The following is a 17,729-nucleotide window of genomic DNA, read 5'->3' as shown; positions in this document are numbered from 1 at the left end:
TCCGTCCAGGACCGCCCCACCTTATAATGACGCATGTGTTCAATAAAACGATTCTAAGAATAACGACAGTGATGATGATAATAATAATAGTAAAAAGACCTGTCACTTTGATAGAGCTACAGCCTGGTAAAAACCCTCACAAGTCCTAAGTCCCAGCCCTCTCTGAGGCAGGTGCCATCGTCACCTGTCTTACAGACACAGGAACACAGACACTAACTTACCCAAGGTCACAAAGCAGAGCAATGAGTAGCACTGTGGGGCCGTTGGCAGTGAGGGTTGGTGACACCTTTTGCTCGGAAGGCCTTTTGGGGAGACAGCACACCACACTGGCCATTCCTTTACTTCCCACTTGCTCAGTGCTTGGGGCCCCCTCAGAGAACAAAGGCACCAATACTTTCCATAGGCTGGTATTCTAAACCGCAGCATCTGTTTGGGGCACCCCCACCCCCACAATCTGCCTCTGACTAGTAAAAAGCTGACTCAATAGTGCACCTGGGTGACCTCTTGGCTAAAAGCTTTTTCCTTGGGCCCCGAAGATAAGCAGACCTCACCTGCTCTGAGCTACATTGGTTTGGCTGGGAGTCAGAAGCTAGAGCCCATGGGCCAAATCCAGTTGCTGCTTATTTTTGTAAATAAGGTTTTACTTAAACGTGGCCACAGCTACAGTGGCTGCTTTTGCACCATGATGGCAGAGCTGAGTAGCTGTGACTGGCCGTAGAGCCCGCAAAGCCTAAAATGTTTACTATCTGTCCCTTTACTACAAAAAGTTTATTGTCTCCTAGCTTTAGGCTAAATGGAGGAAACTTGGTTACCAAGAGGGTTTTCTGGAGGGCTGATTTTTCAAGGCTTTTGGAGTCTATACCCTACAACAGGGCAGGCCAAGGCTGCTTGGGCCAGGAACCAGAGCTTTCTGTAAGCTGCAAAGGGCAGAGGTCATCCTTCCCATCGTGCACTGGGGGAAACAGGTGCAGACAGGTGGAGTACTTTCCAGTCACAGGATAATCAGCGGTGGGTCTGGGATTCGCGCTCAGGTCCACATGTGCCAAAGTCTTGACCCAGCAGGTCCCAACTAGGGGTCAAGGACGTTTGCACGTCACTTGAGGATTAAGCCCTTCACCCCAGTGGATGGGCCTACACATCTATGATCAAAGCTCAAGGGCTGCCTCAGCGGGCAAGGGCACATGCCTGTGTGGGGAAGTCCTGCACTGAGAGCTTCTTTGGGGAGGAGACCTGGGCTCTCTGACCACAGGAAGTCGGGGTGGTGCCGAGAGCACCAGCCTGGCCTGGGGTCCCGTGCCACGTGACTCATCCGGCTCCATGCTCTTAGAGCCTCAGTTCCTTCATCCCAGGTCCCTTCCTTCTGACACTAGATGGACGATTTATGACCCACAACTCCCGCGTTATCTCTTATGAACAGTGGTCCTTGTCCTGTGCTTCTTAGACTTTAACACACACACACAAATCACTGAATATTTGTCAAAATGCAGACTGATCTGGTAGGTCTGTTGTGGGGCCTGAGACTCTGTATTACTAACAACCTTGCAAACTGCTTAGCACTTTCATAAACCAGAATACCTGATTCTTCTTTTTGTTCCTGTATACCTAATACAGGAACAAAAAGAAGAACTGTTTAAAGAAACCCTATAGTAATCTATGCAGAAAGCAAATAAAAACTCTTCCTTGCATTTGCCAGTCAAATCAATCCAGAGTTTTCAGTGATGAGGCAGCAGGATGTAGTTGGGGAAAACACAAGGTTGGAGCCAGAACGACACAAGTTCAAATCCTAGCTCTGCTGCTTAGAACCGTGGACTGTGGAAGTCCCTTCACTCATGTCGCCCTCCACGAAATGGGACGACGACCCCTACCTCAGGACAAAAGGAGACTCACGTGCATGTAAAGTACCACCAGGGTGCCCGGTAAAAGCCAATATCTTTTGGTTGAATCAGAGGTGGGAACTGGCTCTCCCCGAGGTGCCCTCGCCCGGCCTCCTCTCCGACTGGACTCCAAGTTCTCACCTGGCAAGGCTGGCGTCGCCTCCCTGGCTCTATCTGAGGCGGGGACTGAGACAGGCCCCGGAGGAGCCGAGAGCAGGTCTTTGTCGATCCCGCCTCCCTCCCTCCCTCCGGCTGCCTCGCCTGCCAGGAGGCTGCGCGGGCGCTAATCAAGCAAGTGCCCCTGCTGCTCGGAGCCTGCTTCAATCAGGGGCGCACGGCGGGGGGTGTTATTAGCTGCGCCTGTGCCTGGGCTCATGGAGTGGCCGTGGCCGGAGGTGTCCCTCTCTGAGGGGTCACCAGGTGGCTCCGCATGTGCGTGTGTGTGTTTATTGAGAAAGAGCTGTGTGTGTGCTTCACTCTGACCGGGCCGAGATGGAGGGAAGGGCTGAACCTCGGCTCTCCTGGGTTGGGCCCTGAGCTGGGGTGGTGGCCAGCTGCTTCCGATGTCCCTCACTCACCCGCCTGGAGACACACTGTGGCTGACAGGGACCCCCTCGCACCCTAAGCTTGGCCCTTCTGCCCTGCCGGGAACTGGGCCCTGAGTGAGCCCGTCTCCTCTGCCCTTCTTTGAGGAGGATGTGGAACCGCATGGGCCACGTGGCTGACAGAGGGGTCAGTCAGTGGCCTAGGAAGGCTGTAGACCAGTTAGATGACCTTTAAAGTCCCTTTCGGCCTGAGAGGGGGAAGTCTCCTGGGTACAAATGTGAGCTCTGGACGTTAGCTTTTGGGGTTTAAAATCTGGTGCTGCCACTCGCTGACCCTGTGACCCTAAGCAAGTCATTGAACTCCTTTCTCTGCCTCACTTTGCTTATCAGTAAAATGGGAATAATAATTAGCCCCTGCACTAGAGTGGGTGTGATAATCAAATGAGAAGAGGTGCATAAAGCTTGCGCCCGGCAGGGCATGCAGTTCACACTCGGAAACGTTAGCTATGCACGAGATCTCTGTGTGGGAGGGCGCCATGTGGGGTCTTTCTGGCCATCCCCCGGCCGGAACCCTGGAGGTGACTCACACAGGTCTCTGTGGGGAGGGAGTCAGGGTTCATGTGATCCCAGCTTCCTGAGAAGAACTCACGCCTGTTGCTGGTTCTCTCGGACGGTGGAGAAGGGCCCTCGTTTTTAAAAATGCCCAGGATATTCACCAGATGGGAAATGGCTCTGAAAAGTATGCTGTGCCTGATGGTCATGTGGTCCCTCATCTAATCCTTATTCCTGCCACAATTATCTAGCTTACTGAGTGCCAGCCAGGCCTAGGAGTACTGGATTAATAATCAGAAGACCTGGATTCAAGTCCTATCTTTGTGACTCACCGGCGGTGAGCCCTTTCTCAGCTGTGACTAGGAGAAAATGGTAGCTCCAGGCATGTTTGGGGGGTGGGAGGGACAGTGCAGCTCTCCGTTCCTGCTGAATTCCCGGAGAGACTGCGGGGGTTCCAGTAGATGGGTCTTTATAGCTTCGCAGCACAGTCCAGTTTACAAAACACTCCCCCGGACGTTCTAACAACCGCCTGTGTTCCTGCTTGGCAGTCTCCACGTTCTCAGAGTCTTTCTGATCTCTCATTTGAATTCTGTCCACTGCACAGTTTAAATTCATTTCCTTTTCTTTGGGCCTGTATCGTAGAATCCACACAGCATTCGGGATTCAGACTCCTCTCCCAACGTTCTTCAGAGGGCGAGAACTCCCTGAAGAAGTCCTTTGAGGATGATGGATGATGGCAGGAGCCACGTTTATCAAGCCAGACTCTGCGCAGGTGCCTTCGCTCGTGGTGTCTCCCCCAGGTGCAGCAACCCCATGAGGTGGTCATCACAGGCCCTGTTAGACCGGAGCTGAGGGAGGCGATGTACCGATGCCTGATCCCGGCACCTCTAAATTCTCCCGTAGAGCTTGGATCTGGTGAGGCTGGGCTAGCCGCCTACAGTGACACTTCCAAACCTTGTCTGTGATCCCGGCCACTCCGTCCTTACCCCTTCCCCTTGACCACTTCCATTTTTGCCTTATTCTCTTAAAGAACAAGTACCAGCCCCGGATTCAAAAGGAAATAGGAACTCTTACACTATAACTGCAATTACCCTCACGTGCCATAGTCGGCCTCCACCTGGATGGCTAAGAAGATGACACATGTGAAATGACTAGGAACAATGACTACACACCTCTCTGGCTTCGAGCCAGCCCATGAGTTACCTTCGTGGGGCTGAAACTCTACTTTCCGATTACCCCCTGGGTCATCTGGAGATTCCTTCTCCCAACCCTAAGCTCAAACAACTGTTTGGCTAGTTCGTTTGACAGCCAATAAGCTCCGGGGCATATCCCCCGGGCCTCGGTTTCCCCACTTGAATGGCGAGGAGGATAAAGCCCTTTCCCACTTGTGTCTCAGGCTCATTTCAAAGCCAGTCAATGGTGAAGGGCTGCGCATATGCATTCGAGGCAGCACACAGACTGTCTCCTGACAGTCTATACCGGGCCTTCCCGATGAACCATCAAGTCCTGGCAGGACAGGAACGGTGTCTGCCACTGCTCTCGGCTCTGCCACTCCCCACTGCCCAGGCGGCCCTCAGTGGAGTCTGTCGATAGCACACCTGGCTAATACGAACAAGGCATCTGGGCACTGGGGGCAGGCTTTCTTTTAAGCCCCCGTCATCCCAGTTTTAAAAATAGCAAGTAGTAACCTACGGAAACAGAAATAACCAACTGGAAGGCACTGACTTTGGAGTGGCAGAGAAAGCCTATGGGGGCACCTGTGTTACTTCCACACACTTATCTCCCCTGTACCATTTTAATACCTGAGCTGAAGTCTCCAACCTGCAGTTTGCAAAGAAACAGTATTTTCATTTCAGATGCATATGATGGCTAGGAACAATACCGACAATATTATTTTAGTGCCCTGGGAAAAAATTAGCAAGTCAAATATTGAATCAGGCCTGTAGCGTCACATGCTAAGCAGATTGCTTTGATCTTATCTACACTAAAAGCTCTATTATTGAATTTAAAGTCAGTGAACACATATCAGACCGATATGCAATGAGTATCTGAATGTATGTTTCAGGGGCAAGAAATGTTCTAATTAAAGGAAGAAAATATCAAAGTTACAGCAGTGATAGAAACACAAATTTGCCCTCCCTCTTCTCTTGGGGATGGAGGCTCTGCTGGCCACCCAAAATGTTTTGGCTCTGAAGGACCTGTTGATGGCTCCAGAAACACCTGCCGAGCTCCCATTTTTCTGGAACCAATGAGGAAGGGGTTTCTCACCCACCTACTCAATTGAAGGAGTCTGACAGCAAGTAAGGCCGTGTGCATTCTGCACATGGTATGGCGCCCTCTGGTGGCAATTTCTCTGGGAGGCCTATCCAGCTCCCCAAACTTCCAATGATCCAACCTCCCTCCCTGTTGAGGATGCCTCACCAGGAAAGGAGATTTAAAGAGACAGAGAGACCGAAGCCTCTGATCATGAGGGTAAAACTATCTAGTTGATAAGACGAGGAGACTGTTAATTACCCAGCAAGGCCCAAAGAGTGAAATAATTGGGGCAGTAAACTTCATATCTAGGACAGCCCCTCCCTGCTCCCCAACCACCACTGCCAAGCCAAGAGCAAAAGCATATCCTAAGCCATGGGCTGGCAAACTACATCCTGCTGGCACCCTGCTGGCTTTTGTACTGCACGAGAGTTAAGAATAGTTTTTACATTTTTAAATGGTAAAAAACAAATACATGTGACACGTGAAAATTACATGAGATTTCAATTTCAGTGTCCTGCTCATTCCTGTACGTTTTGTCTGTGGACGCTTTTGTGCTATAACAGCAGAGTGGATTCATTGTGAAAGCCGGTTGTACGGCCTGCGAAGCTCAGAAGATTTACTATGGGCCTTTTACTCCTGTGGTTCACAGGGCTGAACCGCTAGAGTCTGGTCCCACGTCCACCCTGCCCACCTTCCAGCATGATGCCTGCAGCAGTCTGCGAGACAAAGGTGTGTAGACGGGGGCAGGGAGGCCCGGCGTTTCAGCACAAGCCCTACAAACTTACCATTTTATTATTGATTTCATGGAAATGAATCTCACAGACTTTCTCCACAACGTCTTCATTCTCAAAAGTGACAAAGCCAAAACCTAAAGAAAAAAGGGAAGACAAAAACAAAAACAGAGAGGGAGGTGAGTACAGTCTGGCTGGCCCACACGTTCTTTGCTGGGCTATAGCGGCCACAGGTTCCTCGTCTGAGGGCAGGGGGCACAGATCCCAGGCAGGACTCCCAGGGGTAAGAAATAATTTCCAATTTTTACATGCACCCTTCCAACAGTGAGGAAAAGTTAACGATTTCACCCACAGGCGGCGGGTGCTGTGTGGTATACATTTGCCCGGAAGCAAACAAGAAATTCACTTGTCTGTTGTGTACGAGGTGGGAGCCCCACGGCGCTCTGCCTGGCAGCAGGCGGGTGGGCTGCCCAGAACCGCGGGATCGCTCCAGGGCCACGCTCGCCCTTTCTGCACGGCAGTGGCCAGCTCCCGGGTCGGCCTCCAGACGGAGGCGGTTATTTGTCCTTTTCTTCCTGAATTACTTCCTCTAATACCTCATCAGGACATCCTGAGGCCTGGAAGAAACTATTAAAAGTTTCGGGCCTCTGTTCTGTGCAGGCATCCTTTTTCTACTGCTGCTTCAAAAGCGCTACAGATTTGGGGCAGTTTAAGACTGTTTGATGCCTGCTGTCAGCCTGTCAGCTATCCACTGTATTTACGCGGCTGGAGACCGCCTTTGCTAGACAAGCCATACTGAAGAATTTTGGCAGGCGACCACTGCTCAGTATCCTGAGTTCCTCTTGCTAACCTCCAGTCCCTTGCTTTCTTCTCTTCCTGCCCCCGACGGGGTCTCCAGCACGCGGCCCCATCTGTGACCCCTCTCAGTAAGTACCGCTTTAACACACAGGCCAATCACAGGACGGCACCCCGCCTCGGATGAAACGCAGGTGCAGTCAGTACCAACACCGCGAGGGAACACGGGCAGAGAGTGTGGACGCTCCGAACGGGGAGGCAGCAGGCCTGCGTTCCAGTTCTGACTCTGAACTTATGTGTCATCCTGGAAAGAAGCCCCTTCCCCATCCTACGCCTCGAGGTTTGTACCTGCAAATTATGCCGGCGAGTGTGGACACTGGGTCCCACACCTCGAGTCCCAACCCAAATCACGATTCACAAGATTCTACCGTGGAATGAACGTTTGTATCCCCCCCTGCCCCGCCAATTCATCTACTGAGATCCTAACCCCCAAGAGGGGGCGCTTCTGGGCGGCATTTAGGTCATGGGGGTGGAGGCCTCGCAAATGGATTAGTGCCCTGATAAAAGACACAGAGAGCTGGCCTGTTCTGCTCTCTGCCACTTCAGGCTACGATGAGAAGATGGCTGCTTGTCACAGGAAGACGGCCTTCACCAAAAACCTCATCATGCCGACGCCCTGATCTTGGACTTCCAGCCTCCAGAACTATGGGAAGTAATTTTTTGTTGTTAATAAGCCTCCCCGTCTACAGTACTTTTTAATAGCAGCTCGAACTGCCCAAGGCACTCTCCTCCCCAAAGACATGAACCTGCCGAACACACGCCTGGGCACACCAATGAGGAAGATGAAAATCAGGGCTGTTATCGTTTGTATTACAATAATTAGTGTTTCCTGTCAATGAGTAAAAATATAGATGCTTCCTTTTCAAGCTTATGGGTCTCCTTTGGGTCCCAGAAACCCAAGGTGGAGAGAGAATGTCTCAAGTCCCTTCCACCACCATTTTCTAAGGAACAGCAGAAAACAGTGAGCTCCTACATCGTAGCTCTTGTAGGGTCTAGAAGATTCCTCAGGAAACGGATGAAAAAGTCCACTCTCTGCTCTCAGACAACTTTCCGTAAGACAGAGGGCTAGGAACACCACTCGAACGGCAATCATGGTGTTTATCACGATATATAAGTTATTACCACACACCAAATAACGGGCCGACGTTCCCAGTCCACACAGTCCAGCCCACTACAGACACGTAAGACTGAAAGCCACACACACCATGGGAGGGACACAAGCATTTGCCATCAGGGCTCAAAGTTGGCAAGTATCTCCCAGCGTCATCCTGGAGAAGCTGGGTCCTCAGACACCATGAGACTTTGTTTGAAGTGAGGCCCCCCTCTAACCCAGGTCCCCGCAGAGGGCTGCGACGCATCCTTCAGGTTCCCTCTGCTGAGGTGTCTCCTCCTCTTTGGCCCTTGGTCCCATTTATTATGTGCAGAGCTGGACAAGAGCCGCACCAGAAGTCATCTCCAAATGACTTCTCTTTGGGCTTTGGTGTGTTGGCGCCCCCCTCCACCCCATGAAAACCATCAGTTAAACCTCTCAGCCAGGCAGCTGAGGACTCCTGCAGCTCAGAAGGGGACCCACATCATTTTGGTTAATCTCCTCCTTCCTACCCACCCTCCTACAGCCCAGATCCTAGGGGCCCCTCAAGAACGAAGTGAGATGCAGCACCCTTCAAAAGGTTCTCAGGGGCGGCTGGGCGGCATGGCAGAGGATGCAGGGATCTGCTAGAATCGGCTTCAGAAGGAGGGCAGGGCCGGGGCCTCATTTGCTCTGGGCCCCCAGGATGCAGAGCCCCTGATATGCAGAGTGCTGAGTGTCTACCGGCTGAATGAATGACTAGATGAGCCATTTCTGTTCCTCCGGGGTTCTGAGCATCTTGCTAATCCGTCTGCATCACTGCCTCCCCAACTCAAGACTGATTTGGCTCTTCCTTCTGAATTTACGAGCTCTCACCTGTGCTAGGCATCCAGAGGATGCAGAGATCAGCATGACAACATCACTCTTCTTAAGCCATTCGCTCCCTACAAGGCATGAGTCAGAGGTTTCCACTCAAGGAGAACATCTTCCCTGTACAGACCTCACCCCTCCTCCCTCAACGACGCTCGCTTTCAGCCTGTGGTCACAATGGGTCACATCTGTCTCCAAAGGTCTCCTAAACAAGCCAAGACAGGTTGATTCTTAGGGGCAAACTCACTGCTAGTTAGGGTGAGCATAACGGTTGAATAGTGTCTCCCCCACCCCCAATACCTCCATGTCCTAACTCCTGGAACCTATGAATGTGATTTTATTTGTAAAGGGGTTTTTGCAAACATAATTAAGGACCTCAAGAATTAAGGTGGGCCCTAAATCCAATAGCAGGTGTTCTTATAAGAGGAAGGAGAGGGAGAAGTCCATGTGAAGACAGAGGCAGAGACTACAGTGATGCATCCACAAGCCAAGGAATTCCTGAAGCCACCAGAAGCTGGGAGAGGCAAGGAAAGATTGTGGCCCTGCTATCACCTTGGTTTCAGACTTCTGGCCTCCAGAACTGCGAGAGAATAAATTTTTGTTGTTTTAAGCCACCGAGTTTGTTCTAATTTGTTTTGACGGCCACTGGAAATCAATTCAGCAAGGTTACAGGCTTGGCCACCCCCACATAGGCGGTCACACATGATCTCCAGCCAGGCCAATCACATGCTTTGGGGAGAAGACAGGAGAACGTGGATGAATAAACCAAACCCATTGGTGCCACTGGGAAAGAACATGATGTCAGTGCCAGTCAAGGGTACTGCGCCCTGAGCCAGAGGACACCCTAGTTTAAAGCAAGCTTGCTGGCGAGCACATGAACTTGACCCCTGGGTAAGTCAAGTCACCACAAGGACCATTGGTTGTGTTCACTGCCATGGAAACTGCTTTTCTGCTACAACCGCCGCCTTCTTGGTCCACTATGCAAATAAATCACTGTCTGAACTCCAGGCCCAATACCATTCAGGACTCACGTTGCCCCAATTTCCCACTTTGTGCCACCACTCAGAGACAGGAAGAGGTGCGATGGAGTTCGGAGATACGGATTAAAATGCAGATGGTACACTGCGAAGGAGGCAGGACTCACTGCGTCACTCCTAATTCTGACTCTGATATGCTCCCTGCTGATCCCTTCCCTAACCCCACAGGACTCAAAATTTGAGTATCACAAAAATGATTTCCCTGGATCAAAGAAGAGCCTGCATTTCAGGCCCATCAACATTAGATGCATAACAATTCAGCGACGTCGAGAATCATTTGCAGTATTTTAAAGATCTATATTGTTTTAACATTCCTGTCTGGCCCAAATAGAGAAAGCAAACTTGATTATGTCTAAAATATTTATTTATTCTATTTGGAGAAAGCAAAGAAGCAGTGAAACAATTATCAATAAATGTTATTCCTTCTATACAATCGTTTTCATCTCACAGGTGCATTACTGTTTACAACAAATTAGAAACTTGGTGGCGAACGACTCCCTAAATAAATTTAACTGAGGTGTTAAGGATAAAACAACAGGGTCAGAAATTTGGGAGGGGTAAGGTGGTGGGTGAGAAAAAATCTTCTTTTGGCATCAAAGTCTTTTTCTTTTTTGAAATTAATTTTTTTAATTGGGTGAAATATATGTAAGAAAATTTACAATTTTAACCATTTTTAAGCGTACAGTGAAGTACAATATTGTGCAACCAACACCACCATGCATTTCCAGAACTTTTTCACTATTCCACACTAAAATGCTATACCCTTGAAGCTGTAACTCCCCATTCCTTCCTCCCTCGGTTCCTAGTAACCTCTATTCTACCTCTGTTTCTATGAATTTGTCCATCCATTCTAGGTAACTCATGTAAGTGGAATCATACAATATGGGTCCTCTTGTGTCTGGTTTATTTCACTTAGCATAATGTTTTCAAGGCACTGCGGTCTTTTGAACAATCTGCTATGTGCAGAGATTCTTCCTGAGGCTCAGGGAGGCTGAGTCTTCCTGAGAAAGGGCAGGAAGGACTGATTATTTCCCTCCCATATTTCCAAATGAAAGCCCTGGAAAGAATCAGAAATGGGGCCTCGTGAAAGACCATCAGACTGAGGTGTAGCAGCCAGGTATGGTGCCCAATGTGTGACTTCTAACCAGCAGACCTACTATGTCCCATGCAGCAGCCAGGTAAAAGAAATGAGTAACTATTCTCACTCAAAAGACACAAGGACCAAATAATGAGCTGTGTGCCCCTGGGGAGTCCCTTCACCTCTCTGGGCCTCTACGAGAAGCCAGCAGAACCGGGCAGGGGGTGCATGGGGTGGGGCAGGGGTCCTGCTCTGGCCCTCACCAAGGCAAGGGCCTGGATCTGCTCATGGTGCGCCTAAAAGGTTTGCACTTCATTCGGGCCCTTTGGGGGTCCCCGTGAACATTCACACCCTGTGTTCCATTTCTCATCTCCCTTGGTCCTTAGGAGGTGCCACCTGGAGCCAGAAAACTTCCTGGGCATATTCAAAGCCACTCAAGCCACCATTCAGAACAGAGAGGAGGGAGTCCTAGAGACTGACAACTGGGGGATGGGCAGCATCGAAGGGCCAAAAGGCTAGGTTCACCAAAGAAACTCTCTCACCTGTCATCGGCAAAATGACACTTGCCTGGCCTCTTGTAAAGTCCCCACCTTAAACCGTACTCTGTGCTTCTGAGGGGCTCCAGGAGTCAGCAAAACTTGGACAAAGAAGGTGGCAGGAAGGTTAACCCCAAACAAAAAGGATTTAAAAATGGACATAAATATGATAGCAGCTGACAGAGAGCCTTTAAAAATGAAATTCTACAGCATTCTCCTGAATGACGCTATTATTGGAAACTAACAGTAAGCTCTATTTAAGAGATAAGCATTTAAGTCAAACCCTTTTTCCCTCTTTTATTCAAATGAACAAAACTGAATATTCATCTGACAAAGCTATAAAAAAAAATGCAGACAGAGAAGAAGAGAAATCTGAAAACAAGATACCTCAAAATTAAAACGACCTGCTCCAAACGCAGTCACTGAGGAACATCCAACAGTCAACTTACAAAGAATTCTTTTTTAGGCCAGGGAGGGAGAGATGGAAATGGCCGGCCTCCTCCTAGCCTCAAAAATAATTTTCTTCTCTTTTCATATAGGTCGATGAACAGTAATAGGTGATTGGGTAGTGCCCAATGCATCTTCAGTGAAAATCGATGTTAAGCCATGAGTTAACACACTTGGTTAATGGGGAAAAAATGATGGAGGAAAGAAAATTCAGATTGTCAACTTTATTCTAAGTGTCCTATGAGGAATTTAAGGTATGTGGGTGCAAATATATTTATAACTCATGCAACCTCCCTCTCCTGCTAGTAATTCAGTGTTGAGGGATGTGGCAGTATCCGTGGGCTGCTTCCAGAATAAATATAAGAGCCTTGGGTTTGGGTGTGGGGAGCACTTTCTGGTTTCAAAATGTTTCTCATACATCAGTCGCCCTACTCGGTCCCCAAGGCAACCCTATGAGAGGTGGGGCAGACTCCGCCATTGTCATTTTGCTCAACTGCTCAGCTCAGTTAAATGATTCGTCCCCGATGACATGTGACCACTAAGCTGGAGCAGAACAGCAGAGGCTTCCCTAGGTCAAAGATGTAGGTGTTCGAAGATGGATTTGGTGGCCCTATGTCTCAGAGAGGGTAAGAGCCTGGGCCATGAGAAATGGGGGTCTGCATGCTTTGTCACAGAGTTCACCCCCACTCAGCTGTGTGTCTGTCAGTGACATTTCACCTCGGGCTGCCTCATGCCTAACTCAGAACATTTCTGAGCCACCTCTATGGGCTATAGCAGGTCTGGCTAATCAGTTCCCTTTGCCTGGAGCCCTGGATGGAGAAAGTCTGGGCCCCATCCTGCTGGCCCGTCTGACAAGGAGAGGCGAGATGAGCAGTATGCATAGATACGTGGTGGGATGGGGTGGCTTCGTGTGTCCTGAATTTGCCCTAAAAAATATAACTGAGAAGACTGATCAGTTCCAAGAAGAAAAAAAACAAGCTGTCTTTCCAAAAGAAAGGACTTGTTTCCAATGATGGTGTGACACTTTGGGATGCTCCCTGCACATACCTGGACATGAGTGGAATCCAGTCTTAGCTGCCTTTAGAGTTTCCAGAGCATTTTCAGACATTAGGTATTACGGAAGAGGTGGGGTTGCCCCTAATTAGGAATTAGTCTGGGTTGTGTCTGCTTTAACGCCCAAATGGTAATGTGGACTTCAGAAGCCAGAGATGGGATTCCTTAAGTTATTTCTAACATCTGGTACCCCAAAGGCGGGTATTTATTATCAGTCCACAACCTGATCAGCATTTCAAAAACAAAAAGCTTATTCACACTTATCAAGCAGCCATTCTTTTAATTCACATCTCACCTGTTTAGTAGGAATAACTGGACCCACTTTAGGGATGAAGAATAGAGGCCCAGGTAGGAGTCCATGTTCTTTGCTTCACATGAAGGATCCCATATCTCCTGGATTCTAATCTTGTCCCACAGCCTGGCTCTAGAATCCTGCCCCGTCACGTTTTCCTGCAAGAGTCTCTAAAAATGAGCAACAGCCTCTCATCTTAACGACCCAGCAGAAGGAGGGCAAGGATGGAGTGCGGAGAAGACGTGCTCGTCCAGCTGAACGAATGCTTGCTTCCCTTGCTGCCCGATGTGTCTGAGCCCTTCAACATAACGCAGCTGAGGAGATACCGGGGTTTTTCAAAGGCACACGACAAAGATGACCTTTATAAAGACAAACAACTTGAGCATCTCCTAAACCAGTCTGACCTAGGACGGGCATAGGAAGAGTGACTTCTTTGGACATTTCCAGACCCCAACCACAGACCTGCCTGAAACGGGACTGGGTTATCAAGCCCGATGCTAGAGACTTCTTGCGGCTCACGGCTCTCTAATGAGTCAGCCGCCCTGGAGGGATAACAGAAGCACTCACTTCCTTGGCCTTATTAAGACCAAAGAACAGGGGCAGACACGCTGACCTGTGATGGACGCAGGACTCAGCCCGGGGCCTGGTCAGAAGAAAGACGTGCGAGCCAGGAGGCCACCAAAGGCAGAGGCTTGCTACCACCCTCGCCCAGGCCCAGCAAACAAGCCTGTGATGAACTCGAGGGGTCTGCAGACGTCCCCCTTCGTAGCATCCCTCTCTCCTCCCCAATACCCCACTTCCTTCCTGACCCTGAGCCAACAGGCTGCCTCTTTCTGGCCTGGCCCTTCCTTCCTGCCATGTCCCCTTCAGGTGGCACTGCAGCCCTTCCACTGTGGCACCCTTCACGCACCTGCTTCCTCGTTTACACCAGTAGTTTGGCAGCTGGTTGCTGTAAACTCTAATAAAATGCCTTTCCAAAAAATGAAGGGATGTGACCAGACACGCCAGACATCATGATATTAAAGCCGTGTCAATTAATTTCTCCCCCTGCTTGATAAACGAGCCCCATTCCATCTCTTAATAATGAGGAGAGAAACAAGAAAAGTTGACACTTAGTTTAATTTATTTTCTCAACTTGCCTGGTCATATTTCTTTCTGCCTTGCAGAGCTGGCTGGGGCTGTGGGGAATTACAAGTGGCTCGCGCACGCAGGCAAGGCATAGATCGGTGAGAATCGACGTGGGTCTCCTTGATCCCCACACACCACTTAATCAGGAGGGGGAGAGTGACTTGGTGAGCCAGCTTGCACCTGCGCCTCTCCAGCCACCTTTGGGAGCTGGGGGTGGGGGATTTGGGGACAGGGAGGGGAGCAACCTCAGGTGTGTGGGGAATCAGATAACAGAAATGACACTATCAGATTTCCAATCTAGTATGAAGGAACTGCGCAAGACTGAATTCCTTAAATTAACATTAAGCTACATTGGCAGCATTTGCCAGAGGGTAGCCAATTTCTCAATTGGAAAGGTGCTTTTCTTTCCTTTTCAGCCCATGGATGTTCTAGCTAACATCTGACCTTGAAATGTGAGCATCAACTTTCTAAAAGTCAGACAACAACCATGAACCAGTAAGCATTTCATTAAGAATCTAGTTACAAGTAATTTTTTCATACGGCCGCCGTGACCTCGGGACTGTTTACGGAGGCCACCAGACCATAAACCGAGTTGGGGGTGGAAGGGAACTGTTTCTCCCTGCGGTCCTTTGGCAGTCTCCTGGTGGGGTGGGGCTCGTTTAAAATGCAGATCCCTGGGCTCTGTCTGCTTTCTAATGTGGCCCAGGAAGCTGCACATGAACCAGCTCTCTAGTGATTCTGATACCCACCCAAGTCTGACTCTATGTTTCCCAATTCGGGACGAGCTAAGTAGAGATCATCTGGTAAAAAAAGAACCAAGAACACGCCACAGGAAAGAGACTCTCTAGGCTCCTCTTTCACGTGAAGGGGGAAACTAAAGCTGTTTTAAGAAGCCTGATCTCTCTTTCATGGAAAGCTGCATCTTTTAGACACACGGGCAACCCTCAGCCAAGGCAGGGAGAGATCAGAGGCAAAGATGAAGCTTCTCACTCCCAGGCTCATGGAAGGATCAGAAACCAGTTCATACTAAAGTATAAATGACTGATTCTGCTTCTTTCCCAGAGGTATTAGTGATTTACCTGTATCGAGCCCTTATGCAAAAGCAAATCGGTTGTACTTTAGAATTCCAAACAGCTTATTCAGGAGGTGGGAGATTTTTATTTTATTTTATTTTATTTTTTACTGATGGGGGCACCTCCTGAGTCTGTGAGATTGGGGTGGGGATTTGGGGGGCAAAAAAATAACACCCAGGAAGGAAGAGAGGGAGGATGGAAGGGAAAAGAGAGAGTGAGAGAAAGAGATGCAGAGAGGGGCGTGAGGTGGAGGGAGAGAGAGACCTCCAACCATCCCCAACTATTTTTCTAAGAGTGAAATCTGCCATGAATACTGATAGTATGATTTGAAAATGTCTGTGGCTGCAGAGAAAAGGGCGTCTCATCCCAGACTCTTGTTAACCGAGGGGGAAAAAGCACCTGTGATCCAGGCCAGACAACCCCAACCTCATTTCATTCCGACTGCGCTCCATAGCAGTGATTCTGTGAATGACACTTGTCAGGGCAGCAGATTAGTTCACAAACCTATTTTTTGTGCGTGGTGTTCCATCTTGCTCGGGAAAATAGTCAGTTCTTGGCGAGAGAGACACATATTACTGCTGTTAAGTGCCAATATAAACTCTGGGACGCGGTGGTAAATTCACCAAATTAAATCGCTAGACAACTGGCTCGGATCAGGACTCCGGCAGAAGGTGCCAGGGCCGCAGCGCCCGCCCGGTGGGGCGGAGGAAGCCGGGGCGGAGCGCGCCACGTCCGCGTCTGCGCTGGAAACCACAGAGCCCGGGGCGGCTGCAGCGGGCTCCGCCAGCAGCAGTGTGTCCTCCAAGGCTTCTGAATCCCAGGGCTCTCTGAGCTCAGGGGAGAGAGAGGGCACCAGCTGGAAGCTATACCGTGCAGAGGTGGGCATTCGGGCTAGTGTGCCCAGGCTCTCCCCCAAAGAGTGGGTTTCAAATCTGTCGCCTTTTCTGACACTCACCCTCCAGCCCCACTCATGCAGTGAGCATCCTGGAAAATAAGAGCAAGTTTCAATCTACCTTAATGCCCCTGCTGAGGCGGGGTGGAAACAGGACTGGACTTTGGAGCCAGGTAGATCTGGGCTCAAATCCTGGCTCCAGCAATGACTGGCTGTGTGACTCTGAGCAAGTTACTCAACCACTCTGACCTTTGGGATCTTCCTCCATGGGACGGAAATAACAAAATACCTCCATGGGCCTGGAGGATCACTTGAAAATACTTGTGAGGGGTTAGCTACCCTCTCCCAGCAATCAAATGAGACTTTTTATGGCTTCTCCCCTATCCGAACCTCCATCTCCGCACGTGCTTACCTTTGCCCTCTGCTTTGAGCATCACTTACGTGTGTGTCAGGGAGATGCCCACAGTGCTGTACCAACGACCACGGTGGGAACAAGACTCAGGACAGGGAGAGATAAAACAAGTCGTGTGGTAATTTCCCAGGCAGTCTTGTTACTTAAAAAGACCCTCCTGTGCACTCTTTTGGGTAAAAACAAAAATCATGTACTGATCCTTGAGGGCCAGGCCCTGTGCTGGCTGAGCCCTCCATACTGGTCCTCACCCTCCCTGACTACCGATGTACCACGGTGGCTCCCGGGTTCACTCCAGGGCCAGGAGCCTACAGTCCGGCTGCTGACAAAAAAGCCATGAGCCTCTGTTCTTGAGGTGGGTACACTGGTACCCTCTGAGGAAGGAACATGAAGGAGATGGAGGGAAACAAAGAGGGGAAGATGAGGCGGACACACGAAACCGGCTCCACAAGGAAGGGTCGAAAGCAGGCCTGTGCCCCTCCGCCTCAGTATAAAGGACCCCTCCGGAAAGCCGCGGCCTTCCCAGCAGCCATCTCAAGACAGCCACCTGCCTCCCCTCTAACAAGTTCTCAGGGAACAGTTATTGCCCTCAGATAAGGTTCCAAGACTCCATCAAAAAACCACTACTTGGAAGCAGGCTTTCAGCACTGCCACAAATTATATGACTTTTATTATGAGGTATGGTTTCAGAATAGTCCCAACTGACAGAGCCCTGGCTGGACGCCCACTGCGCCTGTCACCCGCTCCGTGCCCCCCGCAGAAGGGTCGGGTCTGCAGGCATCTCCATGACTCCAGCCGGCCGTGCTGCCAGCAAGCCAACCAACCTAGAGTTGGTGGGGGAGGAGGGGAGCGAGGGGAGTAGGTGGCTGCCCACTGAGGTGCCTCTGCACAAGACACACATGCTTATTCACCATGGAGTGGGGGCCGGCTTGTTTGATTTTATTCTTCTGGCTGTTAAAGAAACTGTGCTTAACATCTGGAAGCCAGATCTCTCAGAGAAGCTGAGACCGGCAGCCCAGGCAGCCTGGCGGG

The 17,729-nt window shown here is 50.1% G+C and overlaps 1 protein-coding gene across 5 annotated transcripts in view; it reads right to left on the bottom strand.

Moving 5' to 3' along the window:
- MSI2 (musashi RNA binding protein 2) overlaps positions 1 to 17,729 on the bottom strand; it is a 375,150-nt gene that overhangs the window by 68,775 nt on the left and 288,646 nt on the right. For all 5 annotated transcript variants that reach the window (XM_039885723.1, XM_039885724.1, XM_039885727.1 and 2 more), the window contains exon 8: positions 6,013 to 6,095. In XM_039885723.1, the coding sequence (XP_039741657.1) occupies positions 6,013 to 6,095 (83 nt within the window). The remainder of the gene's footprint in view (positions 1 to 6,012; positions 6,096 to 17,729) is intronic.

This window comes from Pteropus medius, unplaced genomic scaffold (genome assembly GCF_902729225.1).
Source record: "Pteropus medius unplaced genomic scaffold, Ma_sr-lr_union100, whole genome shotgun sequence".
In the NCBI taxonomy this organism is placed as follows: Eukaryota; Metazoa; Chordata; class Mammalia; order Chiroptera; family Pteropodidae; genus Pteropus; species Pteropus medius.
The sequence above is the reverse complement of the archived record's forward strand: the minus strand, read 5'-3'. Positions and strand labels throughout refer to the sequence as shown.